Source organism: Seriola dumerili, unplaced genomic scaffold (genome assembly GCF_002260705.1).
Source record: "Seriola dumerili isolate Sdu_G_001 unplaced genomic scaffold, Sdu_1.0 BDQW01000160.1, whole genome shotgun sequence".
Lineage (NCBI taxonomy): Eukaryota > Metazoa > Chordata > Actinopteri > Carangiformes > Carangidae > Seriola > Seriola dumerili.
The window spans coordinates 873766-893267 of NW_019174415.1; the positions used below are offsets into that span (position 1 = coordinate 873766).

At 39.5% G+C, this 19502-nt stretch overlaps 2 protein-coding genes across 3 annotated transcripts; both read left to right on the top strand.

The window, feature by feature from the left end:
* Positions 1–2789: 2789 nt before the first annotated feature.
* On the top strand, positions 2790–4114 carry LOC111226478 (C-X-C motif chemokine 11-6-like). The gene is made up of 4 exons (XM_022751653.1): positions 2790–3013; positions 3190–3307; positions 3595–3669; positions 3790–4114. Exons 1-4 carry the CDS (start codon positions 2950–2952, stop codon positions 3842–3844), a joined length of 312 nt encoding a protein of 103 aa, XP_022607374.1. The 5' UTR covers positions 2790–2949; the 3' UTR covers positions 3845–4114.
* An 832-nt stretch (positions 4115–4946) lies between these two features.
* LOC111226493 (putative monooxygenase p33MONOX) lies at positions 4947–12565 on the top strand. 2 transcript variants are annotated; one of them, XM_022751673.1, is made up of 8 exons: positions 4947–5152; positions 6213–6339; positions 6515–6702; positions 6916–7027; positions 7224–7348; positions 10367–10518; positions 10710–10876; positions 11282–12565. In XM_022751673.1, exons 2-8 carry the CDS (start codon positions 6312–6314, stop codon positions 11485–11487), a joined length of 978 nt encoding a protein of 325 aa, XP_022607394.1. In that variant the 5' UTR covers positions 4947–5152; positions 6213–6311; the 3' UTR covers positions 11488–12565. The 2 variants fall into 2 exon arrangements, with proteins under 2 accessions (XP_022607394.1, XP_022607395.1); XM_022751674.1 differs by having other exon boundaries at positions 6220–6339.
* The last annotated feature ends 6937 nt before the right edge of the window (positions 12566–19502 follow it).

A 19502-nucleotide genomic window follows, 5' to 3' on the forward strand; every position in this document is an offset into this window, starting at 1 on the left:
CTGTAGCCTACCTCTGCTACTGCTGTTAAATAAATGCAAAAAAAAGACAAAAAACAAACAAACAAACAAACAAAAGAATGCAGGACTTTTGCTGATAATGGAATACTCTCACATATTTAACATATTTTACTTTGACAGGATTTGACTTCCACCGTTTACTTTTTATTTCACCCCAGATTGTTGCTGATTATAAAAATGACTTTTCAAATGAAAAGAGAAGTGCAACCACACTAAGCATTGCACTCAAAGTCTGCAGAGGAAGAGACTCTGCTTACGTTATTAGTTCCTGTTGGCTCATGGTCACATTTTGTGGTACTTGCTGTTGGTGAAGAGATGCGCTGCCTCACAAAAAGGAAACATGAATAATTAAAGAGAGTTATGGTTGGTAATCCCCTTTCAATTCAAACCCTTAATCACCGCACTCCGCAGTAAATAGGGCAAATAGAAAAAAAAAAACTATTTTCCGTGAACCATGTGGTCATTTATGAACTGGACTGCAGTCACCTGTTTTTGTACATGTGCCAGTGAGTGAATGACAGAGAAAACTCTACTTTCCACTCTCCTGTCCCCAAAAAGTGAAACCCATGAAATATTAACTGAAAGGATGTATAAAAAATTCAAGTGCAGTCTGGCTGTACTGTGGCAACCAACGAATGATTTCTAAATCCCCCTGATAAGTCAACCAGAGAAATTCTACATTCATGACTCATATAATAACACAGTCACAGTCTTGTCTTGAAACAGGATTTAAAGTGTGTTATAAGCTAGATTTTGTGAGCGGACAAATCACACTTGCTGACCGCCTGACTGTTGTCATTTAGTTTGTTCCATATGCAGCAATAGATGAAAGTCCCTGACACTGCGCTTCATTGGCAGGGAAGACCCCTGTGTCTTAAATTAGCACAGCTGGGCTCTTTTTGTTGGCATGTCAAGCAAAAATAAATGTTTATGACAAAACCAGAGGAAGATAGTAAAAGGTTTAACACTTTAACACTATGTATCTCCATATATGATTATTTTTAAGATACACTGAATGATTACATGCTCCTTTTGTTTCTCATCCTTTTCAAAAAATCCACTGGATAATGGTAACTTGCATTGTCACCATGCTTAATGGGTAGAACCACCCAGATTACAGTAAACCATACAGTATTTCCACACACTAGCAGTTTCCACGTGGACAGTTTTGATTTTAGGTACCCTGGTTTTTAGATATATGTCTCATATCTTCTGCTCAAAGAAGACAGAAATCTCAAAACCTGGGCAACTAAAATTAAAGCTGACTGCAGACAACTGTAGAGGTACAGTAAGTGTGAAAGCAATATGAAAACACAACAATACAGCAGTCACATTCATCCACCTTCTGTGTCCTTTATCAATGCCTTTACTGGTGTGTTCCCTAATGCTCTCCATGGAATATAGTTTAGTACATTACAAGAAAGCAGGATTTTCAGTATAATTTCATTCATCTTCACACTTAATTTTCCTGTTGTTTCATACCAGCTTTGTGGTATTTGGGGGCCAGAATACAAAAGAAAAGAGAAGGGTATCCAAAAGAAAAAATAAAAAAAAATTGATAGAAGTTGACCTTGTCCAGAAAAGTGAAAGAGGACATAAAACTGAAACTCACAGCAAGACCAAGCTTTCTGATGAAACCAAGTATTTCCTTTCAAACCGGTGACATTAAGAGGATATATATTAACAGATCTCTATGATGGGGTGTTGATATCAAATACAGAATATAATAAGGAAATTAAGATAAGAATCTCTAAGATGAGGCCAATACTACTGATTTACTCTCACCACAAATGTCACAACAGTGTGACTACCACAAACTACAATGGAAAGACATGAAGTCAAGTCTTCATTTTTTTCCGAGCGCTCTCACATTTGATTTTGTGCAATACACAAAGGTGTTAACCACGGATGTACTCAAAATACAACAGTGCATCTTGCAAAGATCACATCCTACACCTTATGTTGCCATATATAAAATAATCAATACATATCTAAACTAGTTTGATTAAAAAAACAAAATCCAACTGGAAACATTTTTACCATGTAAATCAGAAACATGAGAACGGCTCTCTGTGCACTGAAATATCCAATAGCTATTTCAAATTATTTATATTTATTTATATTTTACTTTATCTTCCTGGTCGTGGCAGAAAGGATATAACAATATGCCAAATTAAAAGAATAATAATTTGTCACCCTTTTTTCTTCATTATGAGTCAGTTCAGTTATGTCTTTGCTTGATAACTTATGACTCCCCCATGAACCCAATTCACCCCAACAGAAAGACACAAATCTTATAGTTGTACTCATATAGCTTTACTGTGTTACCTTTATGCTGCAAGTATAGGAAGAAAGGGGAAACAGAAAAGAAGCGACCTAAATGTCATCATGTTTTTTTTTTTTGTTTTTTTAATATAATCCATTTGTTTAGATCTTTGCACTTTATGGTATCAACATGAGAAAATGTGCAAAATGTCCACAAAGATTTGTTCATTAGTCACATGACTAGTTACACAAACAGTGTAAGTACAAGTTTGATGTAAAAGTTTTTTTCCCTTTTTTTTTTTTGCTTACAATTTTTTTAAAATTATATATTGTATCTAATGTATTTCCATAATCTAAGATATAGTTAAATCATAGTAACATAGCCAGAGGAAAAGGAAAGGAGAATAACTGATGAGGGGTTTTTTGTGGTTTCACTTTCCACTTGCAAAAAATTCCCTTGAAGGATGGGGTATGTGCTAAAGTGTGTATTTAAAGCGAACCTCAGCCTCTACCCCTCACAGAGCTGCTGTCAACTCACTTTGCTTTCCTTGACACAAGATAATCTCTCTAGCTGCACTTATTACAGATTTTTTCTATCATCTTCTACACAAAGACTAAGATTTTTTTCCTGCACCAGTGTCATCTTAACCAAAGAGGAAACCAACAATGTCTGGCATCATCAAAGTGTTTCTGCTCCTGGCCGTTGTGGTCTGCATCTCTAAAGCCCAGCGTAAGTTTTTATTACACTTTTTTTGGACTCTGATATAGCAAACGTGAGATTTGTTTTGTTGACGCAAAACTATTATTCATATATTCAATTAATCTTGGTGGATGTAAGTTGGAATTCTGCGCAGTCAATAGCATTATGGTTTAATAAAATGTTTCTTTCCTTGTCCCCCTCTCTAGGCGTTGATTCCGGACAGCAGTGTCTGTGTCACAATGTCAGGGATTCCCTCGCCAAGTCTGAAATAAAGGACATCCAGATCTACCCAGTCACCATCTTCTGTAACAAAGTGGAGATTGTGTAAGAAACATTGATTTTTATTCATTTTTTTATATATACGGCTGTGGAAATATGGGATGCTATTGGGAAGATTGATATTAATATAAAGTTAATGTAGCTCAAATAAAGCACTACATTTGTAAGAAATGAAATGCTATTATAAAATGTGTGTTTAAAATAACACTTAGATCATATATTCTGAAAAATACCTATATCTATTAGTCTGCCCGCATAGTTCATCTATATATCTGTTTATGTTTTCCTTAAACCCCTTCAACTGAACATATCCCTATTGTCAATTTCAACAGTGTCACCACCAACACTGGTCGCTTTTGCCTGAACCCCAACAACAAGCGAGTGAAAAACTTCCTGATTAACATCCTGTAAGTATTTGAGCAGAGCTGAATTCAAGCCTCATCTTCAGAATACACTGACCACCAATAATGAGAACACTGTTGTAAAGAGTCTAATGTTTGCCCTATTTGTTTTATTGTCATTTCTAGAAAGAAGAAGAAAACCTTTACCACAGTTAGGCCGGCTCATTTCACCACCAACTAGGGCAGCAGCAGCACAGCTCGCATTTGAGTCTCTCTTTAACTCGGGTGAACAAGAAGCTCATATGACCTCTGACCCCCCACCCCAGCAAAGGCACCTTCAACGAATGTAGATGTGAAATAAGTGAAGCTTTTTGTGTATTTATCTTCTATTTATACTGATGTGCACTTACAGTATATCTCCGTTCTATCTTATTTCCTCTGATTTGTTTCTGTAAATACATTTATGCGCTGTAAACCAAGTTTTTCTGCATTTTGATAACTTCAGTTTTTTTTTAAATAATAAAAGAAATCAATGGAGCATTGCGTAATTGTTTTCTGTTCCAAGTCTCATACTGTTTGTGTCCTATATCAACAGTGCTATCTTGTGGTTCAGAGCTGTCAATGCATAAAATACAGTGTATCAGTCAGTTCACATATCCTATGATCTCAGACGGGCTTAGGTTGCTAAGCATGAAATATCAGAGGGAGTTACGCTCTAAGGTGTCTTCTAGACACAATTAATGGGTCTCACTAGTACTTACATGTATCAGATATCAGGGGACAACAGAGCTGCAGTCAGACTCTGGGATTAGCGGTCGATAACCAGCAAACATTGTGTTTTCCTGCTCAACTCTGACAGGGGCGGCTCAGCTCAACTATGATAGGCTGAAATCCTCTACACCTATCTCACACACACACAAACACACACACACACACACACACACACACACACACACTGGTGTTAATTTATTCCTTGGGCATTTACCCTAACCTTAACCATTACCACTACATTTTATACATGCCTAAACCCAACCTCTACCTCAGCTTTAACCAGTGGGGGACAGTTTATTGTCTTCTAGAAGGAATTGAGTGTCCATGATGTAGCTGTCTGAATCAGACCCTAGTTTTACAGCAAACCTTATGACTATTTATTCTTATTACTGCACCTATTCATCTCAGTTTTAAAGCATAACATTTGTATTTGGTGTTCCCTCGCACTTGGTGGCATTGTTGCATATAAAAGGCTAAGATCTCACAATACTGTTGTATTGCACCACTTGTTATTCCCAAACATGCTGCAGGGCTTTAAGTTTAAGACCAGCACTTCCGCCGGTTGCGTTGCCGGGTGCGTTCACCGGTGGTGTGTGGCCGCCTCAACGCCTCTCTGTTTACTCTCTGCATGTCCAAAAGTCATGGATGAACCGAGCGCTGAGCAAACATACAGCATTTGTTCGTCCAGTCTGTTAAATCGGCGGAGCTCGGACAAAGAACCCACCGTAGCTGTGGAATAATCTCAACAGGACAGTAGAGGAAATACTGACAGGTCGAGGTGAGTGTTAATCTGCATGCATGACAAACTGTTATCCCTCATGTGAACGCTGCAAATGACTGAACAATATTAAAAAAATAATGCGAAAATGCAGAAATTAGCTACCACTCCATGTATGGTTCAAATACTCAATTTTTAATGTTAGGCAGGGGTCTACTCTGTAGGAAAATATGCCCACATCAGAATTGCTTTTGTTGTTATTATTATGATTAGAGTTTACAGTTTCTTTCTGACGTTATTCCCACGCGTCTGGCATACTTCCTATTTTTTGCAAGTCACTGTATCTGGCTTCCTAACAGTGCTGACGAGAACAGCAGAGAGCTGTCAGCTGTCTGGAAAGTAGAGTAGTCCAGGAAATACCCCAGACCTAAATCTAATCAAGCTGAATTCAGGAATAATTTAGGTTTAGGATGTTGCAGATTACTCATTATTTAAATGAGGGAGATCCTGGTGGACTGCAGTGAGTGGAAAGTGAGCTCAGACAAGGCTGATAAGGAGCGCTGATAACAGAGGTAGACAGGTTCATCATAATACAAGAGGAAGGAGGGTTTTCTTTTTGTATTTTTCACAATAAGGATCTCATTGCAGAACAGGTTCCAGTCTATCAAACAAACAGTGGAGCTATTTCCTTAATTCCAAAGGTTTCATTTCCTTGTGAAGATGAGCCTGCTTGAGGTCACAGTTTGGCTTTTTTGCTCTACCATGGAGAGAAGTAGAGGCTGGTATATGAGGGTGACTCTGACTTTCACTCATATTAATGACACTTTAACATGCTGTAACCAGATTCTCTGGTTCTATTTGCAGCAGGTCAGAAACAGGACACCATGCTCTTTGCACAGTAAATACAGGTCTCTGATGTGTTTATTCTCTGATTTAGCCATGATTTGTCCAATAAAAACATGCACGCAAAGGCCCTACATTTAATTATTACGTCTTCTGCAAGGCTGTGGTGACAGGGCTGATGTGTTCTTCTTGCACTACACAATTTGCATCCATATAGGACCAGGCTACTCTATCTGTCTAATGGCCCTGTATAACTGTGTGATGTCATGTGATGAAGTGTTCAGGTTTGGAGTCCAAACTCAAGCAAGCATAGCTGACGACCACACTGTCAGCCTCCACAGTCTCCTGTGGCCATCCTCTCTGATCTGGTGTCAAAATGGCCTCAAGACGGGGAGATATTCCAGGTAATATAGGAATTTAAATTTGGCAAATTAAAAGACAGGGGGGATAATTTTACATTTTCTACCTCGTGATTGTTGGGTATGTTTAGACATGGAAAGAGAAATAGAAGAGTAGAAATAGTTTTCTTATGCAAAATGAAACACAATTCTAACATGTCTGTTTATTTCTATGCTTCAGCACTGGAGTCAGGCACGTCATCTGGACTCTTCGGTGCCTTTTCATCTCCTATTGGAATGACTCGGCATAATATCAGCTATGATGAGCACATGGATGCCCCCATGCATTCACCACCCCCAGACCTAACTGTCAACATCTTGTGGAAAGACCCTGTCATCCCACAGCACAAGTTCAGGAACACTGCAGAGGTGCTTTCCTGTTTGTTTGCACTAATACTGCCTGACCCAAATTGTTTTGGAGATATGAACTGGTTAGCTGAACAAAATGTTGTTTGTTCTGGCTGATGTGTAACTTGTGTTCTTGGAGGTTAGGTGGATAGCACTACACATTTGATTCGCTGGCATATCTGTTCTGTAACTGGTTTGTGAGATAATCTTAACAGTGTGATCTTGTGTGACTAGGAAGGTGAAAGTGGTGGGAAGTTTCTGACTTATGAGCCAGCAGCGCCAGCCAAGTCACCAGTGCCTGTGGTGAAAGCCAAAGCCACCTCTTTAATGAGTTCACTTATGATCAGTAAGTCAACAAAATCGAGTAACTTAGTTGAAGAACATACATTTAAACTTAATTTCATAAATATCTAAACATGTAAGAACACAGATAAACTTGATAAACAGTTTTCAAAGTTTCAGTAGGCTAAAATGGAGTGCAGCACTTTAAAACAGTGACTAATTTTATCTCCAATGCTGACTCTATGCCCATCTTTACTTAGAGCAAACCCAGGAGAATCTCCAGAGGTTTGAGCACCAGGCAGGCCTGACAGACGCTGGGTATTCTCCCCACAAGGGCCTCTCCACCGAGGAGACACGCTTTCACCGTCTGGGTGACACACTGCCAGTGAGTATTAACAAATGCGAGTTAGAGGCTTGAAGTGTGCAGGAGAAGGGAAAAGTTTGTGCCTGTCCTCAAATGACTGTAATAATTATCTTCACACGTTAATGTGTGACTTGTGTGTCAAAGGGCAGCACCACACAAGGTGAAAAAAATCCACACGGTTTCACTTACAGCTTGTTTATAAAGTTTAGGTCTAAATGAGAGGTCGCAGGTCTGGTCATCTGATCAGGTATATCTGATGAAGTTGCTTAAGGCTAAAATGCTGTAACAAAGTCCAGAAGTAAGCAAGACCATTTAAGAGGTCCCCCCTTTTGTTTTAAAAGTGCTTTTTTTTCTACAGCCAGTGAACTTTCAGCAAGATTGAGTTTATTAGATTTCAGTGGATTGGAGTAATTTGGTTTGGAAATGTCACACAACCTCTGAATATATGTTTTCATGATCATAAGGCAGTGCAAAAACATCCCATGAACAGTGAAAACAAGAATAATGTCTTCAATATATAACTTGCACAAACAGAAAAACAAATTTTGTGCTTAAGGTTAACCAGTTGTGAGAATTACGTAATGTGCTTTATTTTTTATACATTGAAGTTTAAGCAAAAACTGTTATAGAAAGTCCCAGAGGAGGGCACTCTGCATACACACATTCACAGTACAACCTGAGTGTCACCCACTGCCCCCACCCCCTTTCACCTGCTATCAACTGACCAGTCACAAGTACAGCTACATTTCAGTGCTGTAATGTTGACACACACACACACACACACACACACACACACACACACACACACACACACACACACACACACACACAATATCACTAGCAAACATTGTGAGGACTAGCCTATATTCCCACTAAAGTGTCTGCATTATTACTCAAAATAAGCAGGCATTATCGTGGAAAATTATAGGTTAATACCATATTGTAGTAGCCTGTTGAGTGACTGCAGGCAGAACACGGAACAACATCTTGGTAAACAAATTACGTAATATGCTCTGTGCTGCTTGCACAAACCACAGCTTCTATCAGTGGTGTTGCCAGGCAACGCCCTTAAATGAATCGAGCCCCCTTATTTTCCCAAATGGACCAATCACCGAGCTCCTAACAGAACAGACGTTTTAGAGGCCGACTGTGGAGTGTACAGACGTTACCGTCTGTGTTTTCGAGAAATAGTCGTCCCTTGAACTTGTAAAAACAACAAATTATGGGCAAAATGAAGGAATGTATCGGACTGGAGCGTAAAAGAAAACTAATCATAAAAAGGTATGTCAAGAAGTTATTGTATTAAGCTAGCACTATGTCTACATTCCGACCGGAAAGCAGGCCGTTAGCAAAGCAACCCAGTAGGCTAGCTGGTAAGGCTGGCAATCGAGCTAACCTTAGTGAACAAACCCATTTCTGACATTAACTGTCATTTAACAGCCTACAGAAGCTTTATGTTAGGTATTGTGGAGGTCATAACTGAGCCAGAAGTAAACAGGGTGGCGTGAACTGATGCTGGCTAGATAACGTTAGCTTACTACGCTGCTTGATAGGTTCATATTGTATCTGGTTTGTGGCAGTCTAGCCACAGTTAGCTTAGCACCTGCTAACCAATGTTAGGGCTACACTTAACGGTGATATTGCTTAATGTGAATTGAAGCTACAGGGAAGGAAATTCATCATAGGCTGTTCCTGTGACTGTATTGGGGTTTTTTTTCACCCTGTTATAGCAGCTATCGTGTCCCCAGGCAACCACTAGCCCCAGTTTGTGCCCCTCATATTATCATCAACCTAAAGGATAATAAACGAGTGGCACAAACTTGGGCACTTGCCCCTGACGTTTGGGTCAATTGAAAACATAATCCAAACCAGACCCACGTTTGCCTCCATAGTGTTTTCAGTATGTAACTATAGAAATTATTTGTGATAACACACAAGGTCTAGCCTGGAACATTTTTTTATTTGCCTTTTTGTCTCCACTGCAGTTCTCCTGCACTTTAAAGATCACACAGAAATTGGTTTAACTTTGCAAAATATTGTTGATTCCCATTCTGGCAACAGAATACCGACCCAAATAATACAGAGGGTGTTCAAGGCCATGGGGATCCTATGTTATTCATTTGTATGATGGGCACTGCCCTGAGCAGGATGCAGGAACACATATACAAGATTGATATGAGTTTGGAAGTACCTTCAACATATGGATCAGAATGTGCCCTCATTGAAAGGAGACTGAACACTGAAAACATTCTTCCAGAGATCATTACTGTCATAAATGTCAAGACATGTATGGTTGAACGTGCATTTAAATTGTTAGAGGTATCAGGATCTAAAACTATGTTTTGAACTTTCATTTGACTAGAACAGGTAAGCCAGACCAGGGGTTTTTCACTTGAACTGGAGGTTTTGCAGGTGTTGCAGGTAGAGCCACCAGTTTTCTGAATGAGTTTTAAGCAATTTATATCATTGCAATAATGGCCTTTAAGTAATACAACTTCTCAGGCTTCAGTGCTTATGCTATGAAAACTTATTTTGATGGTTAGTAATGATGTGGGTCATAGTCACATCACCATCATTTTATAACAGAGCAGTCGTCTGTGTGTGTGTGTGTGTGTGTGTGTGTGTGTGTGTGTGTGTGTGTGTGTGTGTGTGTGTGTCCTCTCTCTTTCCACCCACACCACATGGTCACAGGTTATAGGCTCCGACGATCAGTGACGCACTTTATCATTTTTGAGCTGCAGGTCCAAAAAAACACTGCTGACCTTTTGCATTGTGTATTCAAGGAGTGTTTGTTCTTTAAATAAAATCAATGTTTTGTCTCTGACACATCTGTCACAGACTGTGCTGATAACATGGTCATGGGGGGAAAGTGTCACAGCTTTGCTGTTTTTAAAGGGTATACAAGTCAAAAATGAACAACCAGCCAAACTTGGTAAAAAAACAACAACTTTTTTTTCACCCTGTAATGTACAGGGTGATTCTGGGTCAGTGGAGGTCATTCTTTGTTTGTTTCATTGCTTGTTTTTTCTGTCTGTGCAGAAGTTGAGAATGCCAAGCGGGGAGTTCAAGGAGGACAGGCTTACAACATCAGCACAATCCACCCCAAGTGGCACCCCTTCTGTCACCCCCTCCGTCACCCCCAGTGTCACTCCCTGCGTTAGTCCCCACTCATCGCCAGCTGTCAGTCGCAGGTAGGCTACGAAAATGATAAGCTCATGATATTATTTAATAAAAGCTCCGACCAAAAATCGTATGTTTAAATGAATGGAACCACACCCCGTAATCATAACATGCTTCATTTCCCAGCATGGCCTATATGAGGTGCCATATGGCTTATCACCTCACATGTTGTCTTGTATGCTCATTGCTTGGTCGAGTGCAGGAGCTGGTTCCAGCTGAGTCCTGCGCCTTTTCTTGCCACCCCAGAGCACAGTCCAAGCACAGACATGGGAGGAAATGAAGGGGGAGGAGGAGAGAGGTGGAACTTCTTTGGATCTCGGTCTGTGGTACAGAAGTCCCCCACCGACCCAGGCTCTGAAACCAGCACAGGTGAGAGATCCTGCATGTGGATATTGACTGTATTGCAGTATTTTTTACATTATTAAGGCACAGCAGATAGAATAGTTTCTCGTAGCAGTAGGATCAAGCCTGCAACATGACAAACTGGGGACTTTTGTACCTTAAACCACACCCATTAGTGATGTCATGGTGTCCTGGAGTACACCTGTACATCACTGCAGCAAGATGAGAAGTTAGGCAAGGCAAATTTATTTGTATAGCACATTATCATGCACAGAGGTCATTCAGTGTGCTTAACTTAAAGTTGAACCACTGGATATCAAAAAAGCAAGACTTAACAGGGCATTACTCTTTAAAATCATGACAGTTAAGGTGTTGGCTGTAACAAGTAGATTTTGGTTATTAATGACAACATCTACCACTTCTCTCCTGCAGGCTTTTCACTGCAGTCCTACTTTGGCCTGCAGAAGTCTTCTACCATGGATGGCACCAACACCCAGGTCAACCTCAAGGTGGAGGACCCTGCCAACTTCATGCCCCCCAAGATTGAAATCTCGGGCATTGATGCCAAGCCGGCGCCCCCACGGCCACACAAACTTAAACCTCGGGATATGAATGTTTTAACACCTTCAGGCTTCTGACACCAGACCAGCTGTGTCGTTACACCTCTGTACCACATCCTCAGTATTTTGTTTTCTCTCCATTTGATTGCTCATTTGCTTCCCTGCTTTCCTCTGTCCCCTCTGCCTCCCTGAATTCACTGAGGCTGTGAGGAATGAGGACCACTTATAGTATTAGCTCACCAGCCCCAGAGACATCGCCACACTCTTACTCCTCCCAGTGGACCTACTCAGATGGATAGCTATCTTCTATTAGTTCACACCATCCCCAACTTATCTCTTCCAACTCATTGGTCCAAATAAAATACCAAATGAAGTAACTTCATTTGTCATCCCTAAAAATCATAATGCTTTTTATTATTGTTGTTCTGTCATGTAATGTGTGCATTGGCATTCATTGCCTTGCTGTCCTCGTTCCATTGTCAGTGGTAGCATGAGACTGAAGTCGTTGAAATATCTTGTCAGTCCCTTGCTTTAGTTAATCACTTTAGCATTGCCTCTTGTACTAAAACTGACCAGCTATTTCAATTCATAATGCTCAGTTGCCTCATTTGTATTATAATTTTTTTATTTTGAATAAGATCACAGGTTTGTAGCTGTGTAGTGCTTTTCTCTGTTAGCATGCAGAGTATAGTGTGGTATGACTGATATTGTGCCTAAACAGAGTGTTTGCTTTTGGCTTTCTTGCCATCTAAGTTCAGCTTTTGTTTTTGTATTATACGGAAGAGCGTCTTATTTTACTTTATTACAGTATGACTGCTGACCTGAAGTGATTTTTTTTTTTTTTTTATTATTATTATTTCAACATAAGTATTTTCATATTGTTCCATTTTAATTCAACTTTGTTCATACTAAGTAGTAGGTAGTATTTTGGGTTTATACCATTTTATATAGCATCACAATCTTGTTTCAGAATGCTATAATAATACAAAGCATCGGCCATTTTCAACTTTCAACTGATTTTATTTGTGTGTGTATCTCAATCCAAGAATCCCTGCTGTTTTATTTGAAAAAGTTGATGAATTCCAATAAGTAATTGCACAAGGGAGGTTGTCTCCCACTTACATCTGTAAATAAATCTGATAGGCATAAGTAAAAATTGTTCTTTTGTTTTTTCTTAATGAAAACATTTGGAAAATTAAGTGCAGGGAGTGTGTACCGGCAAATACTATTTTGTGTTATAGCAGTTGTTCCTCTGAAGAAAAGTACTCCTAACAGATTAGAGTTTTGAGTTTTACACAGGACAGTATATATATTACTAATATATATATAATATATATATATATATATATGAATATGAATTGTGCAGTGGAAATACAGCCTAAAAACCAGACTCAAGTCCTCTTGTTTCCCTTAATATATTTGGAAGCCTGGAATGAGACAGTGTAAAACAGGCATTTGTATATTTTCCTTTTCAGGGGAAAAAAAACTACTGGCACCAACTGGAAATTTCTATTGAAATATCAGCTCATAAAGGTGATAACATACAAGCATTTTGCACCAACCTTTAACTACAGTCTTTGGCCACAAGGTGGCACAATAAGTTAAACATGCAATCACTGGGTACAAGTTTCGTACTCATTAGTTTGACACTGGTATTCCTTCATGAGTTACCCAGGCCCTTATCAGATAATAATCAAGAACAGAAGCATATTTGCTGCACTTAAATAATTCATTAAGTAGCCATGATATTTTTTTCTCTAAAATTAAAAGTTTGATGGAGCATCAGGAAATGAATTCTGCTGTCATCTGCTGTGCATACACATATTTAATTAGTCTTGTCCTACTGTTGTCAGAGAGATTGATTTTTTTGCAACAGTAATTACATTGTCAACAATACCACACAATAGCTGAATATAATTTCCAACCCAGCCTCCCCCTCCACAATGAAGCAAACATCCAGGCCATCAGACAATGAGCCAGCAGGGAGGATCAGTAGAGAGGAGAGTCCTTCCCCCCTGGGCTCAGCCATGAACTGGCAAGGTTTACAGCCTTGTTAAAGTTCTCAGCAGTTATTGTCTGATGCTCTATTTATTGTGTGTGTGTGTGTGAGAGAGAGAGACAGCAGCATGTGTGTCAGTGTGTGTACATGTGGTAAATTTAATACAGGGTGTGCGTATTGAACAGAATGTTGATACAGAACATTTACAACTTATTGTACAGTAGGCCTTTGTTGACTTATTTAGAAAAGTATATATGAATTATGAATCTTACTTTTGGATTTGGTGCTGTTCTTAGTGAAGCAAACCTTGACTTCACTTCCTTTCTCATTCATTTTAAAATTTTGACTTTTGTCTATTCAGAAACTAGCTGGAGCTGTTGAAGGAAACACTCCTTCACATGATTACAGGCTGTTGAGCATCCACGTCTGGTTTTCAGATGGTGCGTCAGGAACGAAGGTGTACGTCAAATGAGACAGGCAAGTGCAGACAGAGAGATGTCAGTCAAAAGGCTGGATGTGGACAGTCATTAGCGGCAATTAAAGTGATGGATAGACAGACACAAGATGAAAGGCAGAGAGAAAGATAGGATGAAGAAGGTGCAGTGAATTTGGTGTTCGGGTTTTGTAAAACTACTAACACAGATGGAGATATTTGGTCTTGGGTCACATTTCTGTTAGAGGCATGCAATATGGCAGATAAACAACTGGGCAGAGATGAGTGTGTCAGTAACACTAAACCAGAAACACAAACAGCAGTAAAGCAAAGGCAAAGTGAAACAGAGGAGCGAGGAAATAGAGAGCAAAGGGTGGAGTGCCCCGGCAGTCATGACATAATACAGATGGCTCTCTCTCTCTCTCTCTCTTTCTGGCTCTGCCATGACGTGTTTTTTGCGAGCCCCTCCCCCCAAGTATGCTCTGATCCCACACTAATCATTTAGCTCACTCACAGATGTGCGATGGCAAGCACCACCCTGCCAGAGTGACCATACACCAAAACAAACAGTAGGATCCAATCTGTAATCTGACACGACACATTCACTCACTCATCTACATTGTGAAAAACTGGTCTGTCTGAATTCCTTCCTTAACAACCTCAAAACAATGACTATTTTCCACAGACTGCATTTTAATTTCTCACCCTCTTATGACACAACTTGGTCTTGCCAGTCTGGCCAAACTACCATGGTGTAGTCTTGACACAATGCTAGTGGCAGTATATAAGACGCTATGTGATTTTTCTTTTTTAGGTTGCGCTCGCTCCCCCTCTCCAGGTTTATGTGTGTTAGGGATACTATGTCAGAAAAACACTAAATTAGCAGTGTGTGAAGGTCATCTTTGAGGAGGATTGTGTGAACTTTCATCCGATTCATGTAGGAGTGTTATAGAGGCACTTTATGTCAGGGTGACTCCAGAAGGGTGCCAGGAAATCCTCTCTCCAGGTCTTGAGTTCATACAGTCAATGATTGGGATGCTGATACCTGACCTATAAAGAGTAATTATTTTCCAGCAGCAATAAACTCCTTCAAAGACTTCTTTGACGCAAAGCATGTGGTACTTTGATGTTTTCTATATCAGCTGTACACAAGATGTTAGAGTGACAGATACGACATTGTCACTGGAATTACATTTCATTTATTGCTTCTAAGTTACAGTTTCTCTTATCCGCTAAACTCACAACTTGTAACAAGCGTCACTAATCATGGTGATGACTAACTGTTTTTTCAGATTTAATCTGGTTACTCACGCAATGACACAAACAGCGAGGGATTTGGAGGGGGTCCCTCTTGACATTTGCTGCTGGGTGGGTTCTCTGTGTCATATGCTATACTAGCTGACTCCAGAGGCACATCTGGGGCTAATTCACAGTGACATGGCCTGGAGGTGAACCGACCAAGCTGAGAGGAGTTTAGAGGGGGGTACGTGGGACCCTGAGCAGAACTGATGGTTGTGTTCAGGTACTGTATCCTGTGAAAGTAAGCACAAATCATGCCTACTACCTTGGGATAGGGTTACAGTGTTACGGCTATTAACATAGATATGTCACACACAAATCAAATCAGTGTGCTTATGTATGTAATAACAAACTGCTGTACCTCATAAATTGTGAAAACTCTGTTAAAGCATCTCCATGTCCCTGAAGAGCCCCTGAAGAAAATGTACACATCTTACGCGCAGTGAGGAAATGTATATCGATGTAAGCATCTGAGAAATATATTGAGTAAATACAATTTCATACTCTGGCCTTTGTATCCTGCAGGCAAAAAAATGGCAATGGAAAAACAAGAGAAAACCAAAGTGAGGTGCCTGTTGATGTGAAAAAGCTAACTACTGAAAGTCATCTGTTCCAAAATATAGGGACACTACACTGTAGTGTAACAAATGAAAACTGAAAAAAAAAATCACTAGATTTATTTAGCTAAAAAATGTTACCTGTGTTATATAACCTAGTTTCTAGCCTCTGGCTGTGTGTTTTAGTGCTGTTCTTCAGGCGTTCTCCTGCCATCCCCCACTGAGAAAGAGACAGAGAAGCAGGGAGTATTGTTGGGCCCTCCTGTACTGGCCCCCAGGCCCTAACATGAAGCAGATGTGGAAGGGGAGATCCCCCTATACGACAAGGTCTGAACAGTCAGCTGGAGGTGCTCAACTCACCAGAGTCACATCCGGCTGATGCACCAAGACCAACATTTATTTAGAAACCACACACACTCAGAGAGTTGCTGATGGCCGAACAGTTAAAGAGGAAATACAAGGAAGAAAACGCTACACCACACATTGCATGTGCAGCCCTGCATGTGTGTGCGTGGTCGACAGTGAAACCTTCACGTGTGGGATGTCTGGGATGTGCTACTATAATAGATTTGTTTGATTAGATAAGGTGTACAGTTGAAAGTGCATGAATATCTAAATTACATAATCCAGACTGCAATGTTTCCTTAAGGGGTCTATAAAATTAAGGTGTATACATCATTATTTATCTATAAGACTTAACTACTGACCAGATTTTTATCAGCAGTCACACAGATAAATATATCATTGTTATTAGTGTTTACTTAAACTTTGAATCAGGTTCAGAGTTCACTCCTCCACTTGTGCTTGTGTGGTAACCCTCAAATATTCAACTGTTGCCCACATCCTGTTTTTTTTTCTTATATGCTGCCTGCTACATTTTGGAATTCAAAAGTCATTACTTTCATTGGGTGAGAATGGACATGGATGAAGAGATTTTTAGTATGTTTTTATGATGTGGTTATCAGAAGTCGTCAAACTGCAACTGCTGTCATTGCTGTGGACTCACGCACACTCAGCACACAGGACTAGTTTATCTGGGTGTTTCCCTTCATATATGTGATGCAGTCAGGACCATGACATGGTAGACTGGTAATACTTTATAATAAGTATCTAACAATTACATAAGATGAATCACCATAGTAGCAATGAAGTAAAAATGTAACCTAACAAACTAGACAACCAAAGTGAAAGTTTAAAGGCTCAAAAGCTAGAAGTGAAAATGAATTAAATATTACAACTTCTCTGAAATTCCTTGGTAAGCTGCCCTACTGCTGTTGCCCATCATTTTATATCACCATAGTGATTAAGGAACCTTTGATCTTTGGGGTGGATCCCATTGGATAACAAAGTCATGGTCCACACATAATTATACTTATTAATCCCTTAAGCCAGGAGAGGAATGCAGTTCTTTGGCTTATGTCACTGGTTCTCACTCACGCACATCCACAGCACACCTGAAGACATGTCAGCATACAACCCAAAGAAAGATGCTGAAAGGGAAAAACTTAAATTGGATTCTGCAAAAAAAACACTTCACTTCAACATCAGGGAAAAATATCCCCAACAGTTTGTGTACACAGTATATATATAAAAAAAACAAAACAAATACATAGGAACATATACTGTACACACAAGCACACAGTAACTGAATGATATCGGTATGGCATTGAATAAATATTTAGTATCTGGTAGTTTTGTGTGGCACTTCCAAGGTGTGGATCTGGGGAATATGGATTTTTTTTCCACACACTCACAATAGGCCCCTTGTAAAACGGTCCATCCCTGTTCTCCTTCATCATGATCACATATGGGCCGATGTGGTTTTGGACACGGCGAGGTGAGGCGTGTTACTTGGCCAGACGATCACACATTCCTCAAGAAGAGACGTGGACAGTAAGTGGACAAGATGTCGCCAGAGAGAACTTCACACACTTTCTGGTTTTAAGCCTTTCTTTGTCATTTTTATAGATTTCCATCCCAGCACACTGTCTCACACACTCTCTCACTACCTGTCTCCTTCTACCCTCTCAATGCCTGCTGGCACCCATCCAACTGAGATACAGAGAAGGACTGTCTGTATCTCAGTGATTGAGAGAAGCAGTGTCTCTAATTCCCTGTCTCCCACTTGGGCAAAGCCTTTCATATGTTTTTAAATACGGAAACCATAGTTCAGGTGTAGTTTAAATATATTATAAAGACTTTGGTCTCCCTCAGTATCGGTGTTACGCAAATGTACATAAAGTAAATGCAAAAAATCCATATAAACCTGTCCAAGTCACTTAGTTTCTATCATTCACTATTGCTCTAAATGCAGTCTTGGCATCAGATCTGAGCTCTGGCAGGTAAAACTAGAAGGAGTAGGAGTAACGTGATAACACCTTAACTAAACTCCTTTAACTGTTTTGTGAATGACATATGTGAACAATCAGATTTATCCAGTCATTAGTCAAAACAGTAGTTTAGCAATCTCTGTTCACTGTTAGCGTAATACAATCACTATTGGCACAGTTTATCTAGGTGTATGTGTTTCATATGTAGGATTTCTATTAAACGGTTTCCCAGTAGGATATGTTTTATATCAACGTGAACATAGAAAGCCCTTAAACTGACTTCGAAGTTCATTGAAGTAAAAAATGTTCCACTGCCCAGGAAATATTCAAAGACAATAAGGAAGCAACCTGTATTATCAGGAGGGGCAGGAACAGAAGAGATGCCAGTGGACTTATTTCCGTCAGTGTCTGTCTTTAAAAGAAAAACTCATATATTTATTATAACAATACCGTAAATATGTAATGTCTTTTGCTTTGCTTGACATCGGATCATCCTCAGTAAGAGTAGAAATCATATCATATCATCATCATATCCTATTTTTTTCCACACAGACATTAATTCATGACCAGTCCACTCTGTCGGTAACAAGTTACACAAACTTGAATAATTGCATGAAAAAAAAAAAATTAATCAAAACTTATTTAAAAAACATTGTTTGCTTTCAGTGGGTGTTACTCACTCTTCAGAGTTGCTCCTCCTGATGCAGGTATGCACAGAGGTAAGGTCTAGTTTTTGAGTAATTGTTTGGATATGAGGAACTAGATAATTAAAGCGATAAAAACAAGTAGTTTCTGAAGAACACTGAAACAAGCCCTGATCACATGTCCTAATCTGTCTTAATCATCATTTTGACCCTGGGTCAGCCGATTCCCTACCCACAGTGGAATCAACAGATTACACAGAAAACCACAATAAACCTGCAGCTCTGGGGCTTGGTACAGGAAGAAGTTTCGACATAAACAGATAATATTAACAAGGTATGTAAAAATAGAATCACAGGCACCATGTTGATGAACCTGTGTTATTAGTAGAGGAATCTGTGTGCCCCTGATTCCGTCTTTCCTGAATCATGTGCCAAATGACACGAAACCAATTACCATAACCAACACACCTTGATTACTATTTCTGTTGGAATTGCACAAGCTTTTCTCATGCAGTTATTCAGGAACTCACTTCAGTAGGGTAATTAACATTTTGCCCCGTTTGTTCCTGTTTCATTCCTTACTAACTACTCACCAAGAGCTATATGTGACTTGGCAACAGTAGAAGAATACAAATAGATCACATATAAATCAATTTATGAAAATTGCAGCTGAAATATTCCATTTGTTTTAACCTCTGATGCTTCATTCACAGTCTAAATGTTTGGTGAAAACGATCCAAGCTGATGTAAAGAAATCAGGACCAAACCTTCACCAAATAAATGATCAAAGAGAGGAGTGAGTGACAATTGAAAATAATTATTTACACACGT